Source organism: Hirundo rustica, chromosome 1, assembly GCF_015227805.2.
Source record: "Hirundo rustica isolate bHirRus1 chromosome 1, bHirRus1.pri.v3, whole genome shotgun sequence".
Classification (NCBI taxonomy): domain Eukaryota; kingdom Metazoa; phylum Chordata; class Aves; order Passeriformes; family Hirundinidae; genus Hirundo; species Hirundo rustica.
In genome coordinates, this window is record NC_053450.1 from 127,202,163 (window position 1) to 127,223,583 (window position 21,421).

Below are 21,421 nucleotides of genomic sequence, written 5' to 3' on the forward strand. Positions count from 1 at the left end.
GTATAAATAGGTATAAAAAAATACAACTTCCATTCTCATAAAAGAAGAGGAATAAGCTAGTGCTGGAAGTTCAGTCATACTGAAGGTTTTAAACTAGGCTTTTTAGTCTTTTACAGATACCATGTAATTAAAAGTATCTGAAGACCTTGCATAAACTTAGGGCATTATGAATTACTACTGTCAATCACTGAAGGCAGTAGAACTTATGAAAATATCTCTATTGTATTTTTAACTGATACAATTAAAAATGTACTTATTTATGAGCGAAGATAAACAAGTGACTTGAATAATGTAGCAAGACTAGAACTTAACAATAAAAAAGTGTAACACTGTTGCTATGTTTCTTCTAACACCTGTTGTTTCACATTTTATTCCATCCACTACTGTAAATTAATATTAGTGTCATAAATTAGAGGATAACAAGGGAAGTGTAACAACAGTAGGTTAGGTAAATAAAAGGGTGGCTCTGTCAGGCAAAGTACTGTGCAATACTGTGTACAATACAACTAGTAGGAATACCTGAGTCACCTCACTTTTACTTCATTTTGAATTTGATATTTTCTTTTGTCCTTGAGGAAAACTGGAGGTTTGTATTGTTTAGGCTAAAATGCTGGAGAAGAAAGCCATACTGAAGAAGAGGAGAGGCTTTGATTCAGCTTTTGTGTCTGGTGGGAACATTTTCTCAAAATGTAGGTGCTATTTCCTGTAATCAAGGGTTTTCCAGAGCCTGATAATAATTTCCCAGCTGTATCATTTTGGTGAATTATTTTTTAGCCTTGGGTTATTTCATGACTGGTTTTGCATATTAAGAATGGGAGAGGAGATCATATTCATCTTGATGATAGAAAACAGGGAATAGAACTCCCACAGCTCCCTCTCCCTTTCCCTCCACCTTGTGGAAAGTTTGGCTTTGTGCTAAAGTGTGAAAAAAGCCTTGACTGCAGTGTGTCAGGCATATTTCAGTTCGATTTGTGTCAACCCTAATAAGTCAGCTGACAAGGTAATAAATTGGGTGTCTGTTCAAGACCTGGCACCTGTGCAGGAAATAAAAGGGGATTTCAGTTGCAGCAGATTTGCTTTGTTTTACAAATGGATCTTTTCTCAAGGCTCCTCTACCTTCTTCCCCCTTCTCTTTACTGAAATCACGTTATCAAAATGTTTATTTCTATTGTGGCTGGAGCCAGTTTTTCATCTGGAAAAGAAAGCTCTATGTATCCTTGGAAATGGAAATACTTATGATTTCCATTCTGAAACAAAACCTTACAGAGCATTTAATTATTCATGTATCCTGCTGTTACATAGATGGTCTGAATAATTTCAAATTATTGAGAAACTGCTTTTGTTCAGCATTTTGAAACTTTGCATTTATATAGTTTGAATTAAGCTAGGAAAACAGAATTTATTTAACCCAGGGAAGCTGTATTAGTAATATCTCACTATTTTTAATGATAATATAACCTTGTGACCATGGTGTCTTAACATGCTTCCCTCTGTGCCTGACCTCCAAGGATGCAAGTCTGTTACAGCCCTTGAGAGCAGAGGTATTGTAGGTCCAGCTGTAGGGTTGTGTTTTTAGCTCAGGGGCACCAGGTCAGTTCCCAGTGTGATGTGAGGTGCGGTGGTGACTGCAATAGTGATGAGAGCTGAAGCAGTTTCCTTGGGCTATTCACTTTTGGTACACAGATCTTCCTCCATGCTTGGAAAAGAAACAACAGCTCCTGTCTCTGACCCTTTTCATTTTTGGTGATTGTCCTGGGCACTGTGGAAGAAGTTTCCTAAAGATGTGGGTTTGGGCTCTATGGCTGGAGGAAGCAAAACAAGACCTTGTATTCTTTGAAATGGGCAGCTGACTTTTCTTCCAATTGAATTTCTTCCACCTTTTCCCTCCTTCATTATCCCGTAGGGATCTAGAACAAGTAGATCTTCATTTCCACATGGAGAGTTCATCTCCCAGAATTTCCTTCTTGGACTTTTTTAATTAGAGGAAGTGATAATCTGACCCAGTGGAAGGTGAAGGGGGAAATGGTTTATTAAAAAAAAAAAAAATTAATGCCATTAATTAAAGTACGTATGATCTTTAGAAACAAGAAGACAAGAACTCTTAAGGTTGTAAGTGTTGCCTAAGTGTGTTTTGCACATAATGAGAAAATTTTCAGCAGCTATGTTCAAAATCCAAGAAGATAAATCTAGGTAATGTATTTAATAAAGTTTTCTAGACAGTCTGTCTATTTTAGGATTTATTACTCTTTATGCAGAGGATTGGACTAAATGATAAAAGCCTTACCTATCCACTTCTGTCACGTTTATCGTTACAACATTTAAACGAGGAAAAAGTTTTCTTAAGTTCTCTTAGTATTTTCAAGAAGCGAAAAAGGAACTTGAGGGGAAAAAGTGGGGGAATACAAACCTTTAAAACTCCAAGTGAACTTTAGGAATTGTAATTGAATGCAAGCTCTGGTCTTCCCTATCACACTGTAAATTTAAAAAAAAAAAACTTAGTTAAGCAACTCTTCTTTCTCCAGCACTAGTAATATGATGGATTACTCTAAATTAATTACAGTAATCAGCTAATGCTATGTGCTGTAGAGTTGTGATTCAAGCATGAAGGAAAGAATGTACAGCAAGTTGCATATATAAAAAATGTGTTCTATGGTTAGCTCAAGGTTTACACCTTGGCCTCAGCCTGTGGAAAAAAAAAGGACTCAAGGGTGAAATACTGAAAGCTGATCAAAAATGGAGGAAATGTTCCAGGTCACATATCTTTGGATGTACTGCAAAGGCATTATATGTTAATAAAAGCAGGAGAATAAAGTAAGAAAACAGTACCTAATAATAACTGATACTCTTGTGTTGCAAGAGGTGTTTTAAATTTCCTGGTCATTGAAAAGATGTTAAGAAATGCCCATTCCTTTGTGTTTGAATAATATCAGCTCCCTTCTGACCTGTTGTGAAATGGATTGAGAATTTATACAGAACTCTACAGATTCCTCGTGAGGTGAATTGCAAAAATCTGCTTGGACACATATAATCTTTAAAAGTATTTATAGAACACAGCTCTTATGAAAATTAAACATGTTCCAGGTGTGTATGGTCCACCTTCTGGCATAGCCAAGTTGTTTTTGAAGTGGTAGATACACCTGTCCTTGCTAGTCAGGAGAAATTCTTCATGGTCAAGCTGCTAAAATGAAATGAAATTTCATGAGGTTTGTTGTGTCTTGGTTTTATTTGAGAGAAAAACTTGTATGAATATAGTAAAGCTGGGAATGAGCTGTAGGTAAGATGTGCACCTGGCTGTGGAAAAAATATTACTTCTTTTCTTCCTGAGCAACTACTACTTGTAGTGCTTGAGCTCTCAGGATAAAATGGTGGATGTGGTACTAATACTTGCAAGCTCTTACTGGAAGGTTGAGATTTTCAGGTGACTTTTTTTTTTTTTTAATCATTAATAGTAAAAATTGCACCACAGAAACTCAAAGTGTTTTCTTCTAGCTTTATTCAAAACACTTATGGAAAGAGGTTCTAATGCTAGGAGTATAAAAGCTCTGAATGGGTGTCTTTGCAAAAAGATGAAGTTCAGCTATAGCATGGGAGATGGCTTGCAAGCTGAAACAATTATGTCTGCTGAGCATCCCTTCTGTTTCAGTGCAGCTGCCCAAAAGGACAGGGCATGGCCAGACTGTTTTCAGGGATGTTTTCCAGATGTGTGAAAAAAGTCTTTAAAGGGGAAGGCGTATATATCCTTTCTTAGTTTTGCAGATTCTAGTATTTTTCTGGCCATGCTGTCAATTATATCAAAAATAAAAAAATAGGCAAAAAAGGGAGGGTATTGAAAGAAATACCTCTGAGAATTGGTACTGAGGCAGGAATCAGCAGATATAGACAGAGATGCACAGAGAATCTTTCAGCTGATTTCAGTGTAAGGTGAAGTTCTAGATGAGACTAAAGTGAAAGAGAAATGTTGGTCTGTTCTTTGGCTGAGATTTTGCATGGCTGTAACATACGTGCAGTTTGTTACCACTTCTATTTAAGTAGTGTCTACAGGTGTCCTATCTGCAGTGTTCTTTGAAGCTCCCTGAAGGGTCTTTCTTCAACTATGAATATGTTTTACAGGTTTTTAAAGTCTTGTAGGACTTTGTACAAAGGTGTTGCTGATAATTCTTCCACCTCCCCCCCACAGCAGCAGCATAACATCTGAGGACTACATTTTGTATGTTTGTGTGATTATCCTATTTCTTACCCTTAGGCCATAAATGGAGGTTAATTTCACCCACTGATATATAAAAAGAGCATATTTGTGACTTTTCTATAATTTCCCTTTCCCCTACTTCGCTTTTTTTCTGTTTGCTGCTTTTCAGAAGTTGATGCAGTTCAGTTCTCCACCATTTCACTACATTTTCAGCAACACAACAAAGGAGAGTAGCAGGAGAAGGTGTGAGGAATCTGCTACAAATCCTCCTGTGGACTAGTTTCTTCTACAAAATTGCCAGATTAATATATATTCATATGCATCTGTGGCACCATTTCGCAACTAGTTAAGCCAATTGTCACCTGGGCCATTACAGTGCCTATAGCCTCTCACCATTCATACCTGGGTTTAAAGCTTCCTGATTTGTCCAAAAACTCACCCAGCAAAATCAAAGTAATTTGTTTGGAGGTAACTCAGATCCCCAGTTGGTGAAATGAGGTGGTAGGGTGTGACCATGGCAACCCACATTTGTATTAATCTGAGCCACCGTGGAGAGCTTCTGCTAGGTTTAGCCTGCCCATTCCAAGGCTGCTTTCTTTTTCCTCCTGATCTCTGTGCTGAGCCTGTGTTAGGCCAGGGATAGCTATTCCATTTCTGTAGTCCAGGAACTCAGCAGCAGTAAGAGCTGCTGTCTGGTGGCCTTCCTTGCCTTCGCAAGTTCATGCTTTTTTTCTTTCCCTTTCTTGGAATCCTGCCATTTCTGTCTACCAATTGCCCTTCTCCTTCTTTTCAAAGGCAGTGATCTTTGCCTCCTGCTGCATTTATGCTCTTTTAAAATGAAGCGATATTCTAGCGAGATCAAACATTTCACTGCTCCCAGAAGTCCTGTTCCCTTCCATGTTCTTTCTTGTAACAGAAGCAGTCAAGGTATTATAATGTAGTACATTAGTATTACATTTCGGCATAATTGCTTCTACACTTCAATCACTTCTGACTTGCTAGTTAGCAAGTGTGGGTTTCTTCCAGTTTTGGGAAAACAGGAACACCATAACGCCTGCAGAGCACTGGAGTGCTTCAGCCTTTGAGCCATGCCACACCATGGGTGGTGAGTGGGGGGGAGTTGGTTTTAGAAAACTTGTAGACCCTAAGCAAAGGTTCCACTGAAGTTAATAGTGGTATTACTTGACAGAGGTTGAAAAACTTGGAGTGGTTTTATGTGTTGTAAAAAGACTTCCAGCTGGTAAATTGTAAATATATAAAAGGTTCTGAAATTAAAACGGACAGAATTACTGATAAAAAATTTCTGGATCTCTGTTTCAGTGTTTTATTCAGAAGTATTGAGTTAATTAGTTACATATACGTATGGGATAACTACAGACTCTTTGAACTGCCCTGGGACTCACCATGGACATGGTATTTGACGCTTCTGGGAGTGGACTTCGCATACTACTGCTTTCATCGCATGAGCCATGGTAAGGCTGAACAAGTTTTTCATATTTGAACATACAAAATACATTAGTTATCTATTAATAAAGCGAGGTATTCATTTTTGTTTGTATACTTAATTTCTCTAAGCATATATAGCTGCTCTTCTTCCCAAGGGTTAGCAAAGACAAACTTCAAGCATGGAGAACAGTTAATGCATCATACTCTATACAGTAAAACATGATTTTGTGAAAGGAAGGAGTATAATTTTGAAAGCAGTTCAGCAGAGAAAGTGAAGCATCATGAGAAAAAGTAAGAGAATAAATACTAAGTACATAAAAATTTGGGTTCAATATCCTTATATACCTGGATGAAAAATACAGCAAAGTACAGATAATTATTCCTAAAGAATTCGGTGGATGTACAAACTAGAGAGCAGTAAAAAGCAAAGTGGCCAAAATGATGGAGCTTATGTAAATCATGTCAGCCATTTCTGTACATATATGTCTGTCTCATTACATATTTCAGTTCTCTAGTGAAGATAAATATCAGCTCTAGCCTTTTGTACTCTCTCTGAAAATGCAATAACAATTTCTATCAATCCTAGTTCTAGGTCTCTAGTAATGAAATATTTTTTTGTTTGTTTTTTGAGAGGATTTGGACGGGGCTTCTCAAGGCCAAGTGCCCACAGCTTGCAGATGCTGTGGGATGTAGTAATGATGCTTTATGAAGTGTGCTTTCAGAAAGGGAAAATGCTCTGCTGCCAGTAGGTCAGTGGAATATATGGAAGTAGGTAAGAAAGGAGCCTGAGCTGCTGCGAGGAGTGGGAGAGAGGAAGGGTCCCTCCCAGGTGGAGATGGCAGGCGGGTGTGAGAACAATGCAGGGTGGATGTAAAGGGATAACAATGGTGGGGGGACGGGGCGGGAGGCGAGGAAGCAGGGGGAGCTGGAACAATGTGTCGAGGGGGACATCGCAGACGGGAGGTGGGAGCCCTGCGTGGGTGTACAGAGACTGGGAATACACTTCACAAACAATGACATTAGCAGTGCTGGCAGGGCTACAGCCTCAGGCTGAGAACTGCGGCAGAGCAGGAGGCTATTCCTGTGTTTTAAAATAAAAATAATTGCCTTCAAGTGTTAGAAAATCACTAGCTTGGCTGTGCTTTCTCTGGAGTCAGTGGTAAAATTCCCACTGGCAGAGAAAGGAGCAGGGCCATCTCACTCTAAAGCAATGGATATATTTCTGTTCCTGCAGCAACTTTGCCTTTACTCCTCTCTGTTTATGTTTTTGATGGAATACTTTGGAATTAATCTCAATAGGTGTTTAAGAACTAAAATACAAACCAATTCTATATGTAATGGAGTTGAAGAAACTGTAAGAAAATGCTGCTCTTCTCTTAAGAAGGTCAGTGCTGAGCTATTCAATAAATGTTAATTTATTCTTCTTCAAGTTACAGAAATATTGTTCGCTGTTAGATCTGTGCTACTTAGCAGGAAACTGATGGAACATTGTAGAAAATCACTCTAACTGGAGATTTTAGTTTAACCGACACTTCTCTGGTCAAACAGTGATAGAATCTGTAGCACGGCAACACAGCTGCGAAAGTCAGCTGCATTGGAAGTTGCTGAGGAAATTCAAAGAGATGGTTTTAAAAAGTCATGAAAAATATCTTTGGAAACTAAGAAGAAAGGGCACTGGAAAAGTTGCTGGTACAAGCAGACAAAACACACCTTTGCGTTAGAAAGTGACAGGGCCTGGTGATTCAGGCTTGGATCCTACAGCAAATTTAAAAATTAAGAGCACATGTATATCCCAGGAAATTCAAGCTGTGTGGGCTAGCCCTAATTGTTTCAAACTGGAAAACTAAAATTCAGATACATTTTTCAGTTGTTTCTTAGAACTTGATATAAGTTTGATACTAAGAATTATCATCATCATGTAGCTTTTCCCATCTGCAGGCAATAATTTGGTAACTCAGTCCCTTGGCATTTTTACTACCTTATTTCATGAATAACTAGATTTTTCATTCTAGTATTTTATAAATTGTCTTGAATCACTACTGATTTTAAAGTTTCTTCTGTAGGAGAAACCCTACTTTGCAATATAAATTTTTTACCCAGCAGCTGAGGAGATATTTTTTCCTCCTCACTATATGTATGTAATAGCTATTATCCTAAACTGAAATTATACAGCAACAAAAGGAAGTATTTTTAGGTGTGATCTCATTTTGAAAGGATAGAGTTATTCTAAGTATGTACTTGTATTTTCCATTGTTTGCAGTAGCCACTGAAAGGTTAGAAAATAAAATGCTTCACCACTTATTCCAACATTTTTCTGGGTCTGATCCAAAAGCCATGGCAGTCAGAGGGTCTGCTTAGACACAGCTCTTTCTCGTGGCGTTTTAAGGAATTTGTAAATCAATGCAACTTTTCCATTTGTTTCAGTAAAAACACCCGTTATGGCTGTACTACTAAAGTATGCTGTAAAATCACAGGTTTTATTTTAATTTTTTTTTTAGGGAAGGATATGTGTGGGTTTGAAGGGTTTTTACCAGATATTTTAATCTAGCATATATGGATTACTCCTCAAGTTTCCTCTCCAGGTGCAGAGACCTTGTAGAGTTAGTCCTGCTAGCAAGGGGGATTTGGTGGTCCCAGAGCAGCGCTGAGCTCCATCATACCCTCCCTGCACCCTGGCCTCACGGATACTCCTGTTGCAGACAAATAACAATGGCAGTAAGGAATTTGGAGGCTCTGTAAACTGATTTCTTCAGCAGCCACACCTATTAATCACAGAGGAAAATCTAGAGAATTCCAGATCCATGCAAAACACGGGTGCGGGTTCAGAGCCCAGGTCCTGGCTGTGAGTGTCTGGTGCCCAGCTCTGGCGTGGGGGGCTGTGCCAGGCCCAGGGCCACCCCTGGCCCAAGCAGGTCCCTCGGCAACAGCTATGTGCTCAACCCTGTGCTCTAGAGGGGAGTTCTGGGGAGTTGTAAGGCTCTGGTGCTCTGTAACCGAGTAGTTTTTAATCGACACTTCCCGGGGTATCACATCCTCCAGAACAGAGTGTGTTTCTGTCAGCTGGGGAAATCTCTTCTCCTCTGTCAGGCCCTGGAAGAAGCTGTCTCTTCTTAACAGCAGCTTCCAACACCTCTTCTTTTGTTCTCCTTTGCTGCTGGGGAATTTCCATTGCTTCAGCGTCCCTCCCCTCAGACAACCTGGGAGAAGCAAGTTTCCTTCAGCAGGGCCAAGCTCTGCAGCAGCTGCATTGTTCTGCCTGGGCCCCAGTGGCCGGTGTCAGCCGCTCGCCCCATTGTCCGCTGGTGGCTTCCAGCCGCCCTGCGGGATACGTGACATGGTCCCTGTCAGCGAAAGGCCGAGCCAATATGAGCTGATGGTTTGAGTTACATCTGAGGTCATGAAATTGACCTCAGCTGATGAGTATATCCTCAGCAGATTCCCCAGCTGCTACATAAAATTTTGAGTTAACGGTGTGTCTCTTAATAATTCTGTATTTATTTATGGTGGATGAGAAATGAGCCTTCTACACCAGGTATATTGTAGAGCAATAGACTCCAACCTTCTCAGATTCTCCCACCCCACAAGACTGACTTTTTGGCCAAGGCCAGCTTCTGAAGGGTCAGAGGACAAAGAAAGAAACCCTGAAAACTAACATCAGCACTGTCCTTCAAAAGACCATACCTCAGACTGTGGCAAAATGTCTCAGCTGAAGATGTTGAGAAATTTTGCTCTCTAAGACTTCAAATAATTGGATGTTGTGTGAACTTTTCAACTCCTGTATTAAAGAACTTATTTTAAAAGGGTGTTTCTCTTAACCATGACTTACATTGCTTCTACCTCTTCTCCCAGTGAGCATCTTTTGTTACAGTTCCTTCAGCAACAGAACTGACTTCAGAAGTTTCTGGCTGCTCTTTCCTACACCATGCTGCAGTTCACAACCCACTCAGTCCTGAAAAAAATATCATGGACAGAGACTGTGCATAAGACCACTGAAATAAACTATGTTATAAAACAAGGTGTATTGCATTTCTTTCTTAACAATTCAACTCAGTAGTCATAGGGGTCAACTTAGTCATGGAGCAGGACATAAGCCAGACATGCTAGCTGGGAATCTGTGGGATTAAGTGGAGACTTGAGAGAGAGCAGACAATTTTCTGAGTCAGTAGTGCACAGACAGGTAACTCATTGTTTTATAAGGAGCAAGAGAGGATAAATTGGCACAGGTAGCGTCTCAAGATTGATGCCGTTAAAGTAACTGGAATGTGCAACCATAAAGCGCAGTCCTGTTCCTTCTGATAATTATATATGTGTTGTGTAGTAATAATCCTGATGTGTTATGGACACCAGTACAATGCTATGTTTGTTGTTGCATGAGTTTTACCTTTTTAGAGGAAAGCACAGCTCAAAGGCTCAATGTCTCTTAACCATCTGTATTTGCTGATAATTTTTGGAGGGTGTATTGAAATCCTATGATTGTGCTATCTTTATCTGACCCATTCCTGCCTTTGAAATGCCACTTTCGTCTGCAGTTTATAATGTACTAGTCTGAGCTCAGTATATTAGCATGGACTTGTTATGTAGATTTATATTAACAATTGATACTATATTGAAGTAATTTTTTATTTAAATGGTTTTGGGTTTATGGGAAATTCATTATAATAACATGATGACTTCTTACAAGGTTTGCTTTTCAGGAAAATCTGTATTCCCCTAGAAATACAGCAAATTGCAATGCTCTTTTACATGCCAAGGTGGGAGAGGGTTGGGTGCTGGTGGTGGTATTCTTAGGCTTATTCTTGCATCTGGGAAAATGTCATTATTTACCTGACTAGAAAGTCAGTACCATATTGATTATCCAAAATGAAACAAATTTAATTTCACCCCAGTGAAAATAGAAAATGTTGGGAACTGTCAAGTGACTAGATGAGGCTCTGCTCTTTTTCTTGTCACAGCTTGCGTTGATTGCAAAGGGAATTGATACACAAACATTAAGAGAAAAATATTCTCTTCTTGTGAATTGTACAGAAGACATTTTCTTGCTGTTCTGTCAGTTGTTTTTTCTTATTTTTTAAACAGACTTGTGAGAGCAGGATATTAAAATGCTGTCCTTACTAGCCTCACAAAAATAGCAAAAGCAATAGATGGTTGTCATATTTTCTATTCCATCTTCTGATTGATTCTAGTCTAATACCTGCAGATGATACAACATGAATTGAAATTAAGAACATAGTTCAGGTGATTATGACTCATTTGATGCCATTCAAGTTGACTGTAAATAAACTACATCATTTGTTATTTCTATATGCTTGTTTTTGTGACTTGTCCTTTACCACTCTCTTTTGTTTTCCCGAGAAGAGGTGCTCCTTTACTGTTTTGTTTTTTTTTTTTTAGTGGACACTCAATTTGTAGAAGACCAAAGTCAATCTTTGCAAATCAAGATGTTGCCATTCCTTTTCATATTAAAATGTACATTTTTTTGAGAAAGTTCACCTGAAAACTACATCAGCTGCAATGAGGCTTCCTGATATGGAATGTCTAGGGTCCTATAAAATTATAGGAGCCTGCTTGTATTGTTTTCAGGTTGTTATTGTTCATAACAAGTTCCTGTTGTTTGAAAGACTGATTTCTTGTATACTGGCAAGAATAATGTCCTGATTTGAGGTGAGGCTGACTCATTTAGTCTGGTAATTTTATTGTGGCATATGCAGATAACTAAAGCCTCTTCCTATTTTACTTTACACATGGTGAGATAATAATTGACTTTCTGAAAATTATCTGTAACCTGAAGAGCTCAGAAGATGGAAATAAGGGAGAATGCACTGAGAGTTTTTGCCTAATTTTAATTTCTGAGCATCCTAAAGACATTTATGGGTGAATTGATTTTCTAAATATTTTAAATGTCAGAGATAATTAAGAATAATGGTAGTAACAAATCTGTCAATAGGTTGGCTATCAGACAAAGTGATTGGCTGTGGATTTTTGGATCTTTCTAGCTGCTGCAGGATGTGGTCTGAAGTGGGAATATAATGTAGTGAAGGGTAAGGCATGGATTGCTGCTATAGTGAGGAGTTCAGCTCCATGGTCTGAGTACAACAGTATGCTTGCCATGATTCTTGTAGGTTTTCTGTAACTATCTGGTAATTGATTTTTTCCCTGCAGGATGCTGGGAGAGACAGGCCTGACTGTTAAAAATTAGACCTTGATATGAGTACAAAAGCAATCTTTTTTATTTTTTATTTTTCTGATTCCAGAGACAATATATGTTTTAAATATCATGAAATACATGGTAATGAAAACATAAATTGACAATATTATACCACCATTTTATGCCAAAATTCAGGTGGTAATTCCATCTCCTCCTAGCACTATTCATAGTCTCTTAAGCTCCCACCATGAAAAGACCTGACAAACTCCCCAGAACAAAATGAAAAAGAAACTATTCCTCCATTTTCCTTGTTTGTAATTTTGTGGTTGGGAAAGTGGCCAGTTAATAAGTAGGTATTTAAGTATTATGCATTTTCCTACTTCGAGGATTTACATAATACATTGGCATTCTAGATGCTCTCTATATAGATATGCATTAGATAGATGTACAGGTATTAGGTGTCTGGAGTGTAGAATTTAATCTTTTTTCCTACCTGCAGTGCCTGGGTTTTTCCTGAGTGCACACATTAAAAAGGGAAAAAGTTCTGGATCTGCTTGTAAAAAAGCAACTTTGCAACATGCTTTTTCAGTAAAACATTAGAAAATGTGGTGAAGTGGGAGAAGAAAGTTTGTTATAAATTAGCATGGGTTGGCCATTCAAAAAATCAGCTGTCTTCACGCATTTGTATCCTTAGTTATTGCTGCCCTCTAGGCTGTGTTCAAATTTTAAACACAGAAAAAATAATCTGTTTCCTCTGAGTGGAGATGTGAGTATGAAAGTGTCCAATTCACTGTGCAAGGAAACAGTTCATTTGACATGCTTTTTCAAATGTGTTGCTGAAAACTAATGAAATGGTGCATAACATTTGTATTTTTTAAGGTGTTATAGAACATAAAGTAAGATGTGAATTATCCAGGTTTTAAAGTGAATATTTTTGTAGTTAGTGAGTGTAGAAGAGGAGAAGCTAGTTCTTCTGCAGTTGAATTATGTTATTGAAGTTTTATCTGAAAAAAGGTTTGAAATAACTCTCTTGTGCACTGTTTGGCTTCCTAAATATTATAGAACCACTTCAATCAGGTGACTTCATAAGCTGAAGAGAGAGAACTGTATGTTTGGTGGTTCAACTACTCATTCAAGGGAAGAAGTTCAGCTATGTCTATCTCATCTTCCTTTTTTTTTTTTTTTTTTTTTGTCTTAAACTTTGACTCTCATGTATCTTGTGCTATAAACTTGTATTTTGTGTGTAAGTGAAAACTCACATGAGAATATATATTGGTTTCTCTTGACTTAATTTGAAGTCATGCTACTTACTTCAGCTAAAGGTTAATATCTATTTCCTGAAGAAGTTGCAAAAAATCACCTTATCTAGGCTCATTGTAAACCAAAAGCAACTGCAGTGATTTTGGAAATGCCACCTCAGTTTATGGTACAGCAGCTCTGCACATTGTCTTGCTAGAGGACTGTTTCACCTCCATGTTTTACCAATCTGTTGAAATCAACAATAAAAGGTACCAAATACAGCAACTGTTTTTAATCTGTGATGTGAAACTGTGATTGTAAGGAATTAGATTTTGAAGAAAAGCACACTCCATATAATTCATCTAACAGCCAGCAGTGGTAACTGTATTTTGTCATAGAGGCCTAGAGGAATGAAATGCATAGCCCATTCAGATGCTTGTGCTTTCTCTGTTACAAAAAGAGATGTTTTTCTCCTCCTGTGCTAGTAAAAATTTCCTGGTCATTATTGTTCTATCAGTCTGTATGGTTTTAGCATGGAGAAAGAAATGAGCAGAACGCTATCTCTGCACTTTCACTCTGAAGCAGCACTTTAGCTAATACGCACTGTGAAGATGCAACTTCAAGCAGCTCTTTTGGAATCTCTTTTCATACAGTATGGAATTTAGGTTTGGAGCCTCTTTATGGTCTACCTGTAGGCAAAGGTGAAGTGGGTCCCGTGGCACGTGTGTGTGATTGTTTGGCTGGGACATGTGAAGTGGGGACACAGACCCATCTCTTCTCCAGGGGAGATGTGCCACTCTGAAGGGCTTTGAATCACGTTTCTGTTCCCCAGCAGGACATGGCTAAAATATCCCATTTCTACAGTATTAGGACCTAGGACAATAAGAAATTTAGAATGCCTTTTTAATGCAGAATAAGAGTGCATTCTGTCCCAAGCCCCAAAAGGCAGTTTATTCCTTTCAGGGTATTATTCAGGTTTTCAGGAGCTCAATGTCAGTAATAGTTTTCCTTGCTTGCTAAAAATCTAGTGAGGCCATTACTATTTAAAATGCTTTATTTTACATTTCAAGATTGGCAATTAGCATTTAAAGTGTGTTTGGAGCAGGCAAAACATTATTGTATCTGGGCAATGCTCTTTGCATGTATGTTTCTTTCAATGCATCGTTGTTTCCTTAATAAAGTATTTAAACTGCCAGAACTGTTTTTGAGTGTAAGAAGGGCAATCTTTTCTGCATCACACTCTATCTAAATTGATAGCATCCGGTGGAAGATGTAACTTAATAAAAATTACCAACCAGATTTTTTTTGCCTTTTTTCATTTTTTTTAGTAGCTAAAATTACCAGTAAATCTTTTTCTGGTATAACTTTTTTTTTTATATAACCTACACTATTTCTCAGTTTTTCTCAAGGATCAGTAAATGTCAAACCTGAATAAATTCATCAATGCTTACTATTCTAAAAGAAAATTTACTTTATTATTCTAAATGAAGAGGTGCTAAATAGAGCGTAAACATCCTGTTGCAAGAAGGTACCAACAATGTTCGCTTGTATAAAGCTGTATGAAAGACAGGTATCCTAAATAGGAGTCCCTCAGCTGTTTGATGATCTTTATAGTTGGATTTTGTAAATACTTGCATTTAAGCACTAGATGATGGCCTCTGGGCTACTTATTTTGAGGGCTACGTGGGAACAGGAAATTTCACTGCTGGGAAACAAAAATTGTGACTAATCAGATCATATTGGTATGTATGCATGAGGAAGTGCAAGATTTTGTGGGGTCCATGAGGGAAATTCTTGTTTCTGTCTAGAATTTTCCAGAAACCCTTACAAACTTTCCTTCTGTAAAAATTGTGGCCATTCTCAGGCTTTCTGATGGGGACATTCCATACATTGACAGTAAAGTGGTGTGGCTATTACTTCAGTTGCAGTGCAACCTGCATATGTGGCCTTGTAAAACACAGGAGAGATTTTCCCATGCTACTTTTGACTTCTCTAAAATTAGAATTCCTTTCAATTTAATGAGCAAATATCGTAAATATCACTGTCATTCTAAGCATACCTTGCCATTTGATGTTTGTAAGTTCAGGAGGGGCAAAGCTGTTGCTGAGTATGGAAAAGGAAGTGCAGAGTCTCAGCCTGTAATAGCACTATGGCATGTGACATGTTTGCACAAAGAATCATTTCAGGCATCAGTGATGTCATGTTCATGGCTTCCATCACCTGGAAACTGGCCTGTTAAATTGAGACAAAAAGGTAGTGTTTTATTGATTTTACAGCACAGTGGTGTAAGGAAAATCTATGCTTTAAATGTGCATCATATGTTTTACATGCTTTTATTCTTTCTTTTATTTTATTTTAAATTTTAGTCCCTATTAACACATAGAGATGCTAAAATTTTGTAGTTAAAAAAATAAAATCTTTATTTTTTAAAACGTAGTAACCTATTTTGTGTTAGAACTAAAAATAAAAGGAGTTTTTCACCCCAAACTGTCTTTTAATTTAATGTACTACTGACTGGAGATTGTTATTTTAAAAAAAATCCCCAAACAATATAAAAAAGGAACTCTTCCTGACTTGTTTGTTGTCTAGAATGGATGTGAATCAGGAATGAGTGGCCCTGTCAAAGTCAACACTCAAATCTTTCCTACTACTTCCAGCTTTGCGCTTCTTCTGATGTCTCTTACCCACTCATGCTAACATTACTTCTTTTTAATTTTAAATGTTGTTTTGCTACTTAAACATGTATCTTTTTGGTTGATTTAAGCTTTAAAAATATATCTAATAATTTTATGGAGAAATGCAGAATTAAGTATGTAAGCTTGTTATATCATTAGCAGATTCCCTTGGACCATACAATTAAAATTAATCTGAGTCATGAACGTTTTGCAGCATTCCTATGGGACAAATGACAATATGCAAAGTGCTCACAGTACACATATAAAATAAATTCATACTAAATGATAGAATTTTAAGGAGCCATAATATTAATTTTTGCTCCTATGTCTTTAAATATGGGCATGACTATTATGTTTGCCCCTCTTTTAAAAGCACTTCACCAAGCAGAGCTAAGTTGAAAAGCATGAAGCTGGTTCAGAGGAATTACTGGGAAGAAGTGCATGCAACCTCAGCTAAACAAAAAACTTCAAAAAAACTCTTTACATCATTTGAATTTTTAATTTCTTGTCTGAAATTTTTTTGCAAAGCAATTTCAGATCAGATATCAGGAAAGAGATACGGAAACCTTAAATACAGCAGTGTCTTTAAATTACTGAACAGTAAGAATAAAAAAACTTTGATTCAGAAATTATTCTCATTTTTCTTGTTCAATATCTATCTTTGGTGATAATAATTGAGTCCCTTAGGGTGCATTTTTTCATAGTTAAACTGCAAATGTTTTGTAATGGAGATGAGTTTCGTTGTTCCCTTCTGCAAAACAGGGGAAGGGTAGCACAAGCAGATGATAAGACTTACCTGGCACAGTGGCAGAGCAAGGGACAAACTCAAGGATGAGTTCTTCAGGCTGGTACATTCAGTCCAAAGGCACTGCTTCCATTACAATAATTCTGCAAGTGAAGGGGGTTTTTTTAGTAAATTATACATTTCCTGGTTTTTGTCTGAAGCTTAATTGGCATAAATTTTGCTATATAGTTTATTCACAAATCAGTCTGTATTCTTACATGTTATTTGAATATATACTGGACATATGTAATATATTTATGTATATATATTTTTTTTAAAAGCCTGTTTAAAGGGGTAGTATGTTTTGCATGCATTGCAGATATGACTGTATTATTACTTCAACTGCTTATGTATGCTCTCTGTGACTACAGAAGTACATAGACACAGAATAAAAACCACAGTCAGAGGAACCCAGACTGCTTATTTTTATACTTACTGATATCCCAGGGAAAAAGGTAAAAAAGCAGTTTATAAAAACCTGGACAAAAGAAGGATGTTACTTTTTTTTGTACTCCCTTGGGCTGAATCTCAGCTGAAACAACTGACAGGTTTTGGACTTACTGAAGGAAATGATGAGTGAAGATAAATATCCAGATGTTTGCTGGCCAGATGTGTAGGGTTACATTTTGGAAAGGATGAATTCTCTACCTATGTCTCCTGAGGAGGAAGCTGTAAATAATAAATATGCTATATTTTTATTTCTACAGTTTGGGGGGAAAAACAGGGTTCAAAGTAAAACTTTGTTTTGCCTTCAAGGTAGTGTCGTAAGAAATGATATAGGTTGAACATGCAGATTTGCACAGCATGGAAGTGGGATTTTTTTAATAGCCATTATGGCTGCATGGCTAACTTAGCAGCCTTTTAGCATTGTTTTTAGTTCAGGGGAGATGCAGCTTATGGAACTCTTGATTTTACAGCAGTAGGATAGAGGTGTGTCAAGTCCCTGAAAGTTTCCTATTTTTTATTCCTAAGTTTCAAACTTATTATTTATGACAATAAAAAATTCAAAGCTTGACTTTTTCCCCTCTTTCCCCTGCCTACACTCTCTCCCTTCCCACATAACAGACAGATCTCCTTCTTTTCAAATAAATTGTTGGAAGCGGCTGCCTGCTCATACCACAGCACAGCTCATCTCGGCCTGTGCTTGCTCTCAGACTTGGGAAGAGGAAAGAAACCTCTTGTTAAAGTCAAGTAAATAACTTAGCTGCTAGGCAGTAGGAAAAATATTGAATTTGATTTTGTATTATTCCCATATGGGTGAGATATATTTAAAATTGAAAAGGAAACCACCCCCCTTAAAACTTAAAGTGACAGATTTTCAGAAATTGGCAGCCAATTTTCGCCTATAATTGTCCTTAATGTGGAAGGGATTTTCCTTTGCTGATGAGGGATAAGAGGGTCTTGCCACCATACTAGCAGTGAGGCAGAGGAGGCCCCTTCCAGCACGTAAAATTTACTGGCCAGATATTTCTCCACTTCCTTGGGCTAAAGGTCTCCTTAGGGCTGGAGGCTGCCTCAGTGAGTGACAGGTGATTAACTCATTCATGTGAACTCCCCACTCTTTAGGAGCTCCAAAACAAGCATGTCAAGAGTGAAACTTTAAAAAACAAAGCCAAACCAACAACAACAAAAAACCCCAAATCAAACAAACAAAATCGAACAAAAAATCTCCCACCAAAATAAACAAACACCCCCCCCCCCCCCCCCCAACTTTTAAACAGGGTTGTTCTTTTCCTGGGCAGGCAGTGTTGCAACGTGTTGCAGCATGTTCTAGCACTGCAAATTCCCTTAACTGGCCTTGCCTATAACTTTAAATGCAAGCGGCTGAAAGGGTTTTCATTTATGTGCTTATGTAGACCTATTTTTGTGTTCCCATTCTGCCAGTGTATAAACATTAGAAATATAACAGTCTTATATTTACAAGAGCTCAGCCTTTTCCTCCTTAGAAAACACAAAGAGTTTTCACAAATACTTTTTTTGAAGACACAGGATGTACAGCACCAAATTTCTTCAATGACTTATAATTTCTTCTCAGTCATGTATGAGAACAAGTAGGCTCTGAGGTATGACCTGAAGATTGGCAGTTGCAAGGATGTAGAAATAACTTGTCTCAATTTCTGTGTAATGCCCAAAACATTGCTGGAAAGTGTTATGTGCTCAGGATGAGGAAAGATGTTAAAAAATGCAGAGAACATGTGGAAATATCACCAGATGCAATTCTTGCCAACTCTTTGCATTTGAAGAGGGAAGGGGAGCTGTTCAGGAGAGAGAACAAGAAAGAGAGATGGAGAGTGACCATGAAGAAAAAGTGACTATAGAACTGGCTTGATTCTCTTCCTGGGAGTTCAGCCTTGCTCCTAGGATAGCTGCTGCTCCCCATGAAGAGAGACCAGATTTCTAGCCTCTGGGAAATAACCCTTCAGCTAAAGGTTGAGTAACCAGGTGGCACTTGGAAGCTACCCCAGCCCATAACTGCAGCTATGGCAGCACAACTCCCAAGGGAGGCAGGGACACTGGACTGGACACCACTTGCAACTGGGGTCTCCTTTTGCAGGTGGGGAAATAGAACAGACTGACAATCTGTCCAGATTTGCTACTCAAACTGGTAGTTTCTCAAGTGTGTCATGGTGGTTTGTCTTCATGAGTTGCCAGGTCTTGCAATATCATCACCTCTCTCAAGAACATTTTTTTGTGGTGTTGGCTTTGAAATAATTCTGAGAATATTTTTCTGTGGCTTTTATTTTTGTGCTATGGGTACACTTTCTTTGTTTTTTTTTTTTTTTTCTGCTTCTTGGAATGAAATAATTTTTGTAGTATTTGTAAGCTGATTTTTTACAACTCACAAAACTTACAGAAATGTTGGTTTTGTAAGTTGTAACAATGGAAGCACCAAGAAATTTAGGATATCACAACAATTAGAAGAAGAAGCCTGGGACAAGCAAAGTGGGGTACTTTCAGATAGGAAAATACTGTATGTGCAAGCAGAATATGAAAGTATTTCTGGATGGAACAGAAGGATGTGACAGAAAACAGAAGGCATTGAGGCAGTACAGAGGAATATATGCAGAGTCAGGATGAGTTGAGGAGTGAGTAAATTTATCATGGACTGATTTATAGCTACTGCATGGCAGAATTCAGGGATAAAGCCCTGTGCTATAGAAGCTGTTAGAAGGCTTGCTGTTAATTACAATATAAGAGTTTGCACTAAAAATTAATGTAAGTCCTCTTTTTATATAAGACACTTAGAAATCCTGTAATAGCTAAGATATACTTTTGCCATAGAGTTGGGCAGCCCTGTTTGGTCTGCTGAAAATACTCTAGTTGCTTCCCAAATAGTTAGGCTTCTAAAGTTTATTATGTTTGCCAAGAAAATATAATGATTTTCCAATGTTCAGAACTAGCAATAGTAGTTTTCAGTGGATGAGTTGGGTAAAATTGCTCTGTACACTGTTATAAAGGAAAAGGCAATGGCAAGTAATAAAAGAATATACTTTTATGTATACTATGTATATTATTCTTGTACACTTTTTACCTCTTTGGAGAGATTTAAGATTTTTTCATTTGCTTATGTTCAATAAAAGGCTGAATTAATATTTTTTAGTTATGTATAGATTTATATTAGTCAAGTAACACAATCATCCCCTGAGAGGTGGACTACTGAGCATTAATGTAATTGCTGAAAAGTTTCACACTTTTTTTTAGTTGGGAATAATATCCAGTATGTAGTGGGGTTTTGTATGAGGTGATAGCACAACATTTTACATATTAATCAAAATAATTCACAGAGCTTACTTCATCTTCTACTCTAGTAGGATATGGTTACTACACAAATAATTTTAGGACAGGAAGTAAGAATAATACTGTAATTAACTGAAATTGCAGGGGAACTTAGGTAGTCAGAATGTAATTATGCAATACAGAACTCAGTCAGGAAACAGGATTAACTTTCCTGTTCTTTTGAAAAATGCCAGATGATTGCTAATATTTATAAATGCTTTTTACACATCAACTGAGTGATGATGCCTGTGACAGAGGAGCTGCCTTTAAAATTATGCTAAGCAGTTGGTTCCTCTCTGACTCAGTGATAAAGATGGTTCTTCCAGAAGCAGCTGTTAAATTTCCTTCTTGCCACACAGATTTCCTTAACGGCGTCACATCCAAACATCAGCCCAATCTCTATTACTTTGTCAGAATTAATTTGATTGCAGTATATCCAAAGTAAAGTCAAATTGAAAATGACTTAGTAAAACTATTTTATTTTAGGAGAAAAACCCCAAAAGTGGATGTTGTGTCTATGTTATGTCAGACATTGACATAGAAAAGCTCAATGTGGCAGGTACTGGTTTAATAGTGAAATGCACTGTTATTTTCAACTTTCAAAGGGTTACTAGACCCCTGCTGACTTTGTTAGAAATTGTTTATATAACCTGTATCATTGCTGAAAGTGTTTGCCATGTGGTTCAGAAGTAGCACAACAGAGGTAAAGTCAGAAATAAACTGTGCCAGAAGAAATAGAAAACAGGATTAGCTACTGATTAATGACAACTAAAATACAAATTCAGGGAATGACACCTAGTTTAGGAAGAAATTCACTGTAAATGTGATTTGTTCCAAAGAGAGTTTTGGAATGCTAGTTGAAACCAAAGTGTTGCGGGCCCTAAGTTTGACTCAGGTAAAAGCTGTGTTGGCAGCGGCTTTGAATGATAAATATTAGCATGGTCAAATGAGCAAGAGTGTAGTCCAGAGTGCAGCTATTGATTCCCATACTTGAACCACAGCAACTTCAGCTGTAGGCCTGATGTTATTCGGAAGGCAATGCACCTTTGAATATTTCGATTACTTATTATTTATACAGTTTTGTTTGCAATACTTCTAAGGATTTGAAATTTAAATCATAACTACTGTGTTAAACTTTGAAAGAGTTTACAGTTGTAAGCTATTTTGAG

General features: G+C 37.6%; 1 protein-coding gene across 2 annotated transcripts in view; it reads left to right on the plus strand.

The window, feature by feature from the left end:
- The window catches only part of AGMO (alkylglycerol monooxygenase), a 190,091-nt gene that overhangs the window by 14,372 nt on the left and 154,298 nt on the right, over positions 1-21,421 (plus strand). Inside the window, exons 1-2 of one of the 2 annotated variants that reach the window (XM_058421041.1) lie at positions 5,241-5,291; positions 5,507-5,658. In XM_058421041.1, coding sequence (XP_058277024.1) covers positions 5,275-5,291; positions 5,507-5,658 — 169 coding nt within the window. In that variant the 5' untranslated portion in view covers positions 5,241-5,274. Of the gene's footprint in view, positions 1-5,240; positions 5,292-5,506; positions 5,659-21,421 lie in introns of those variants that run through there. The other variant, XM_040065682.2, reaches the window with a different exon arrangement.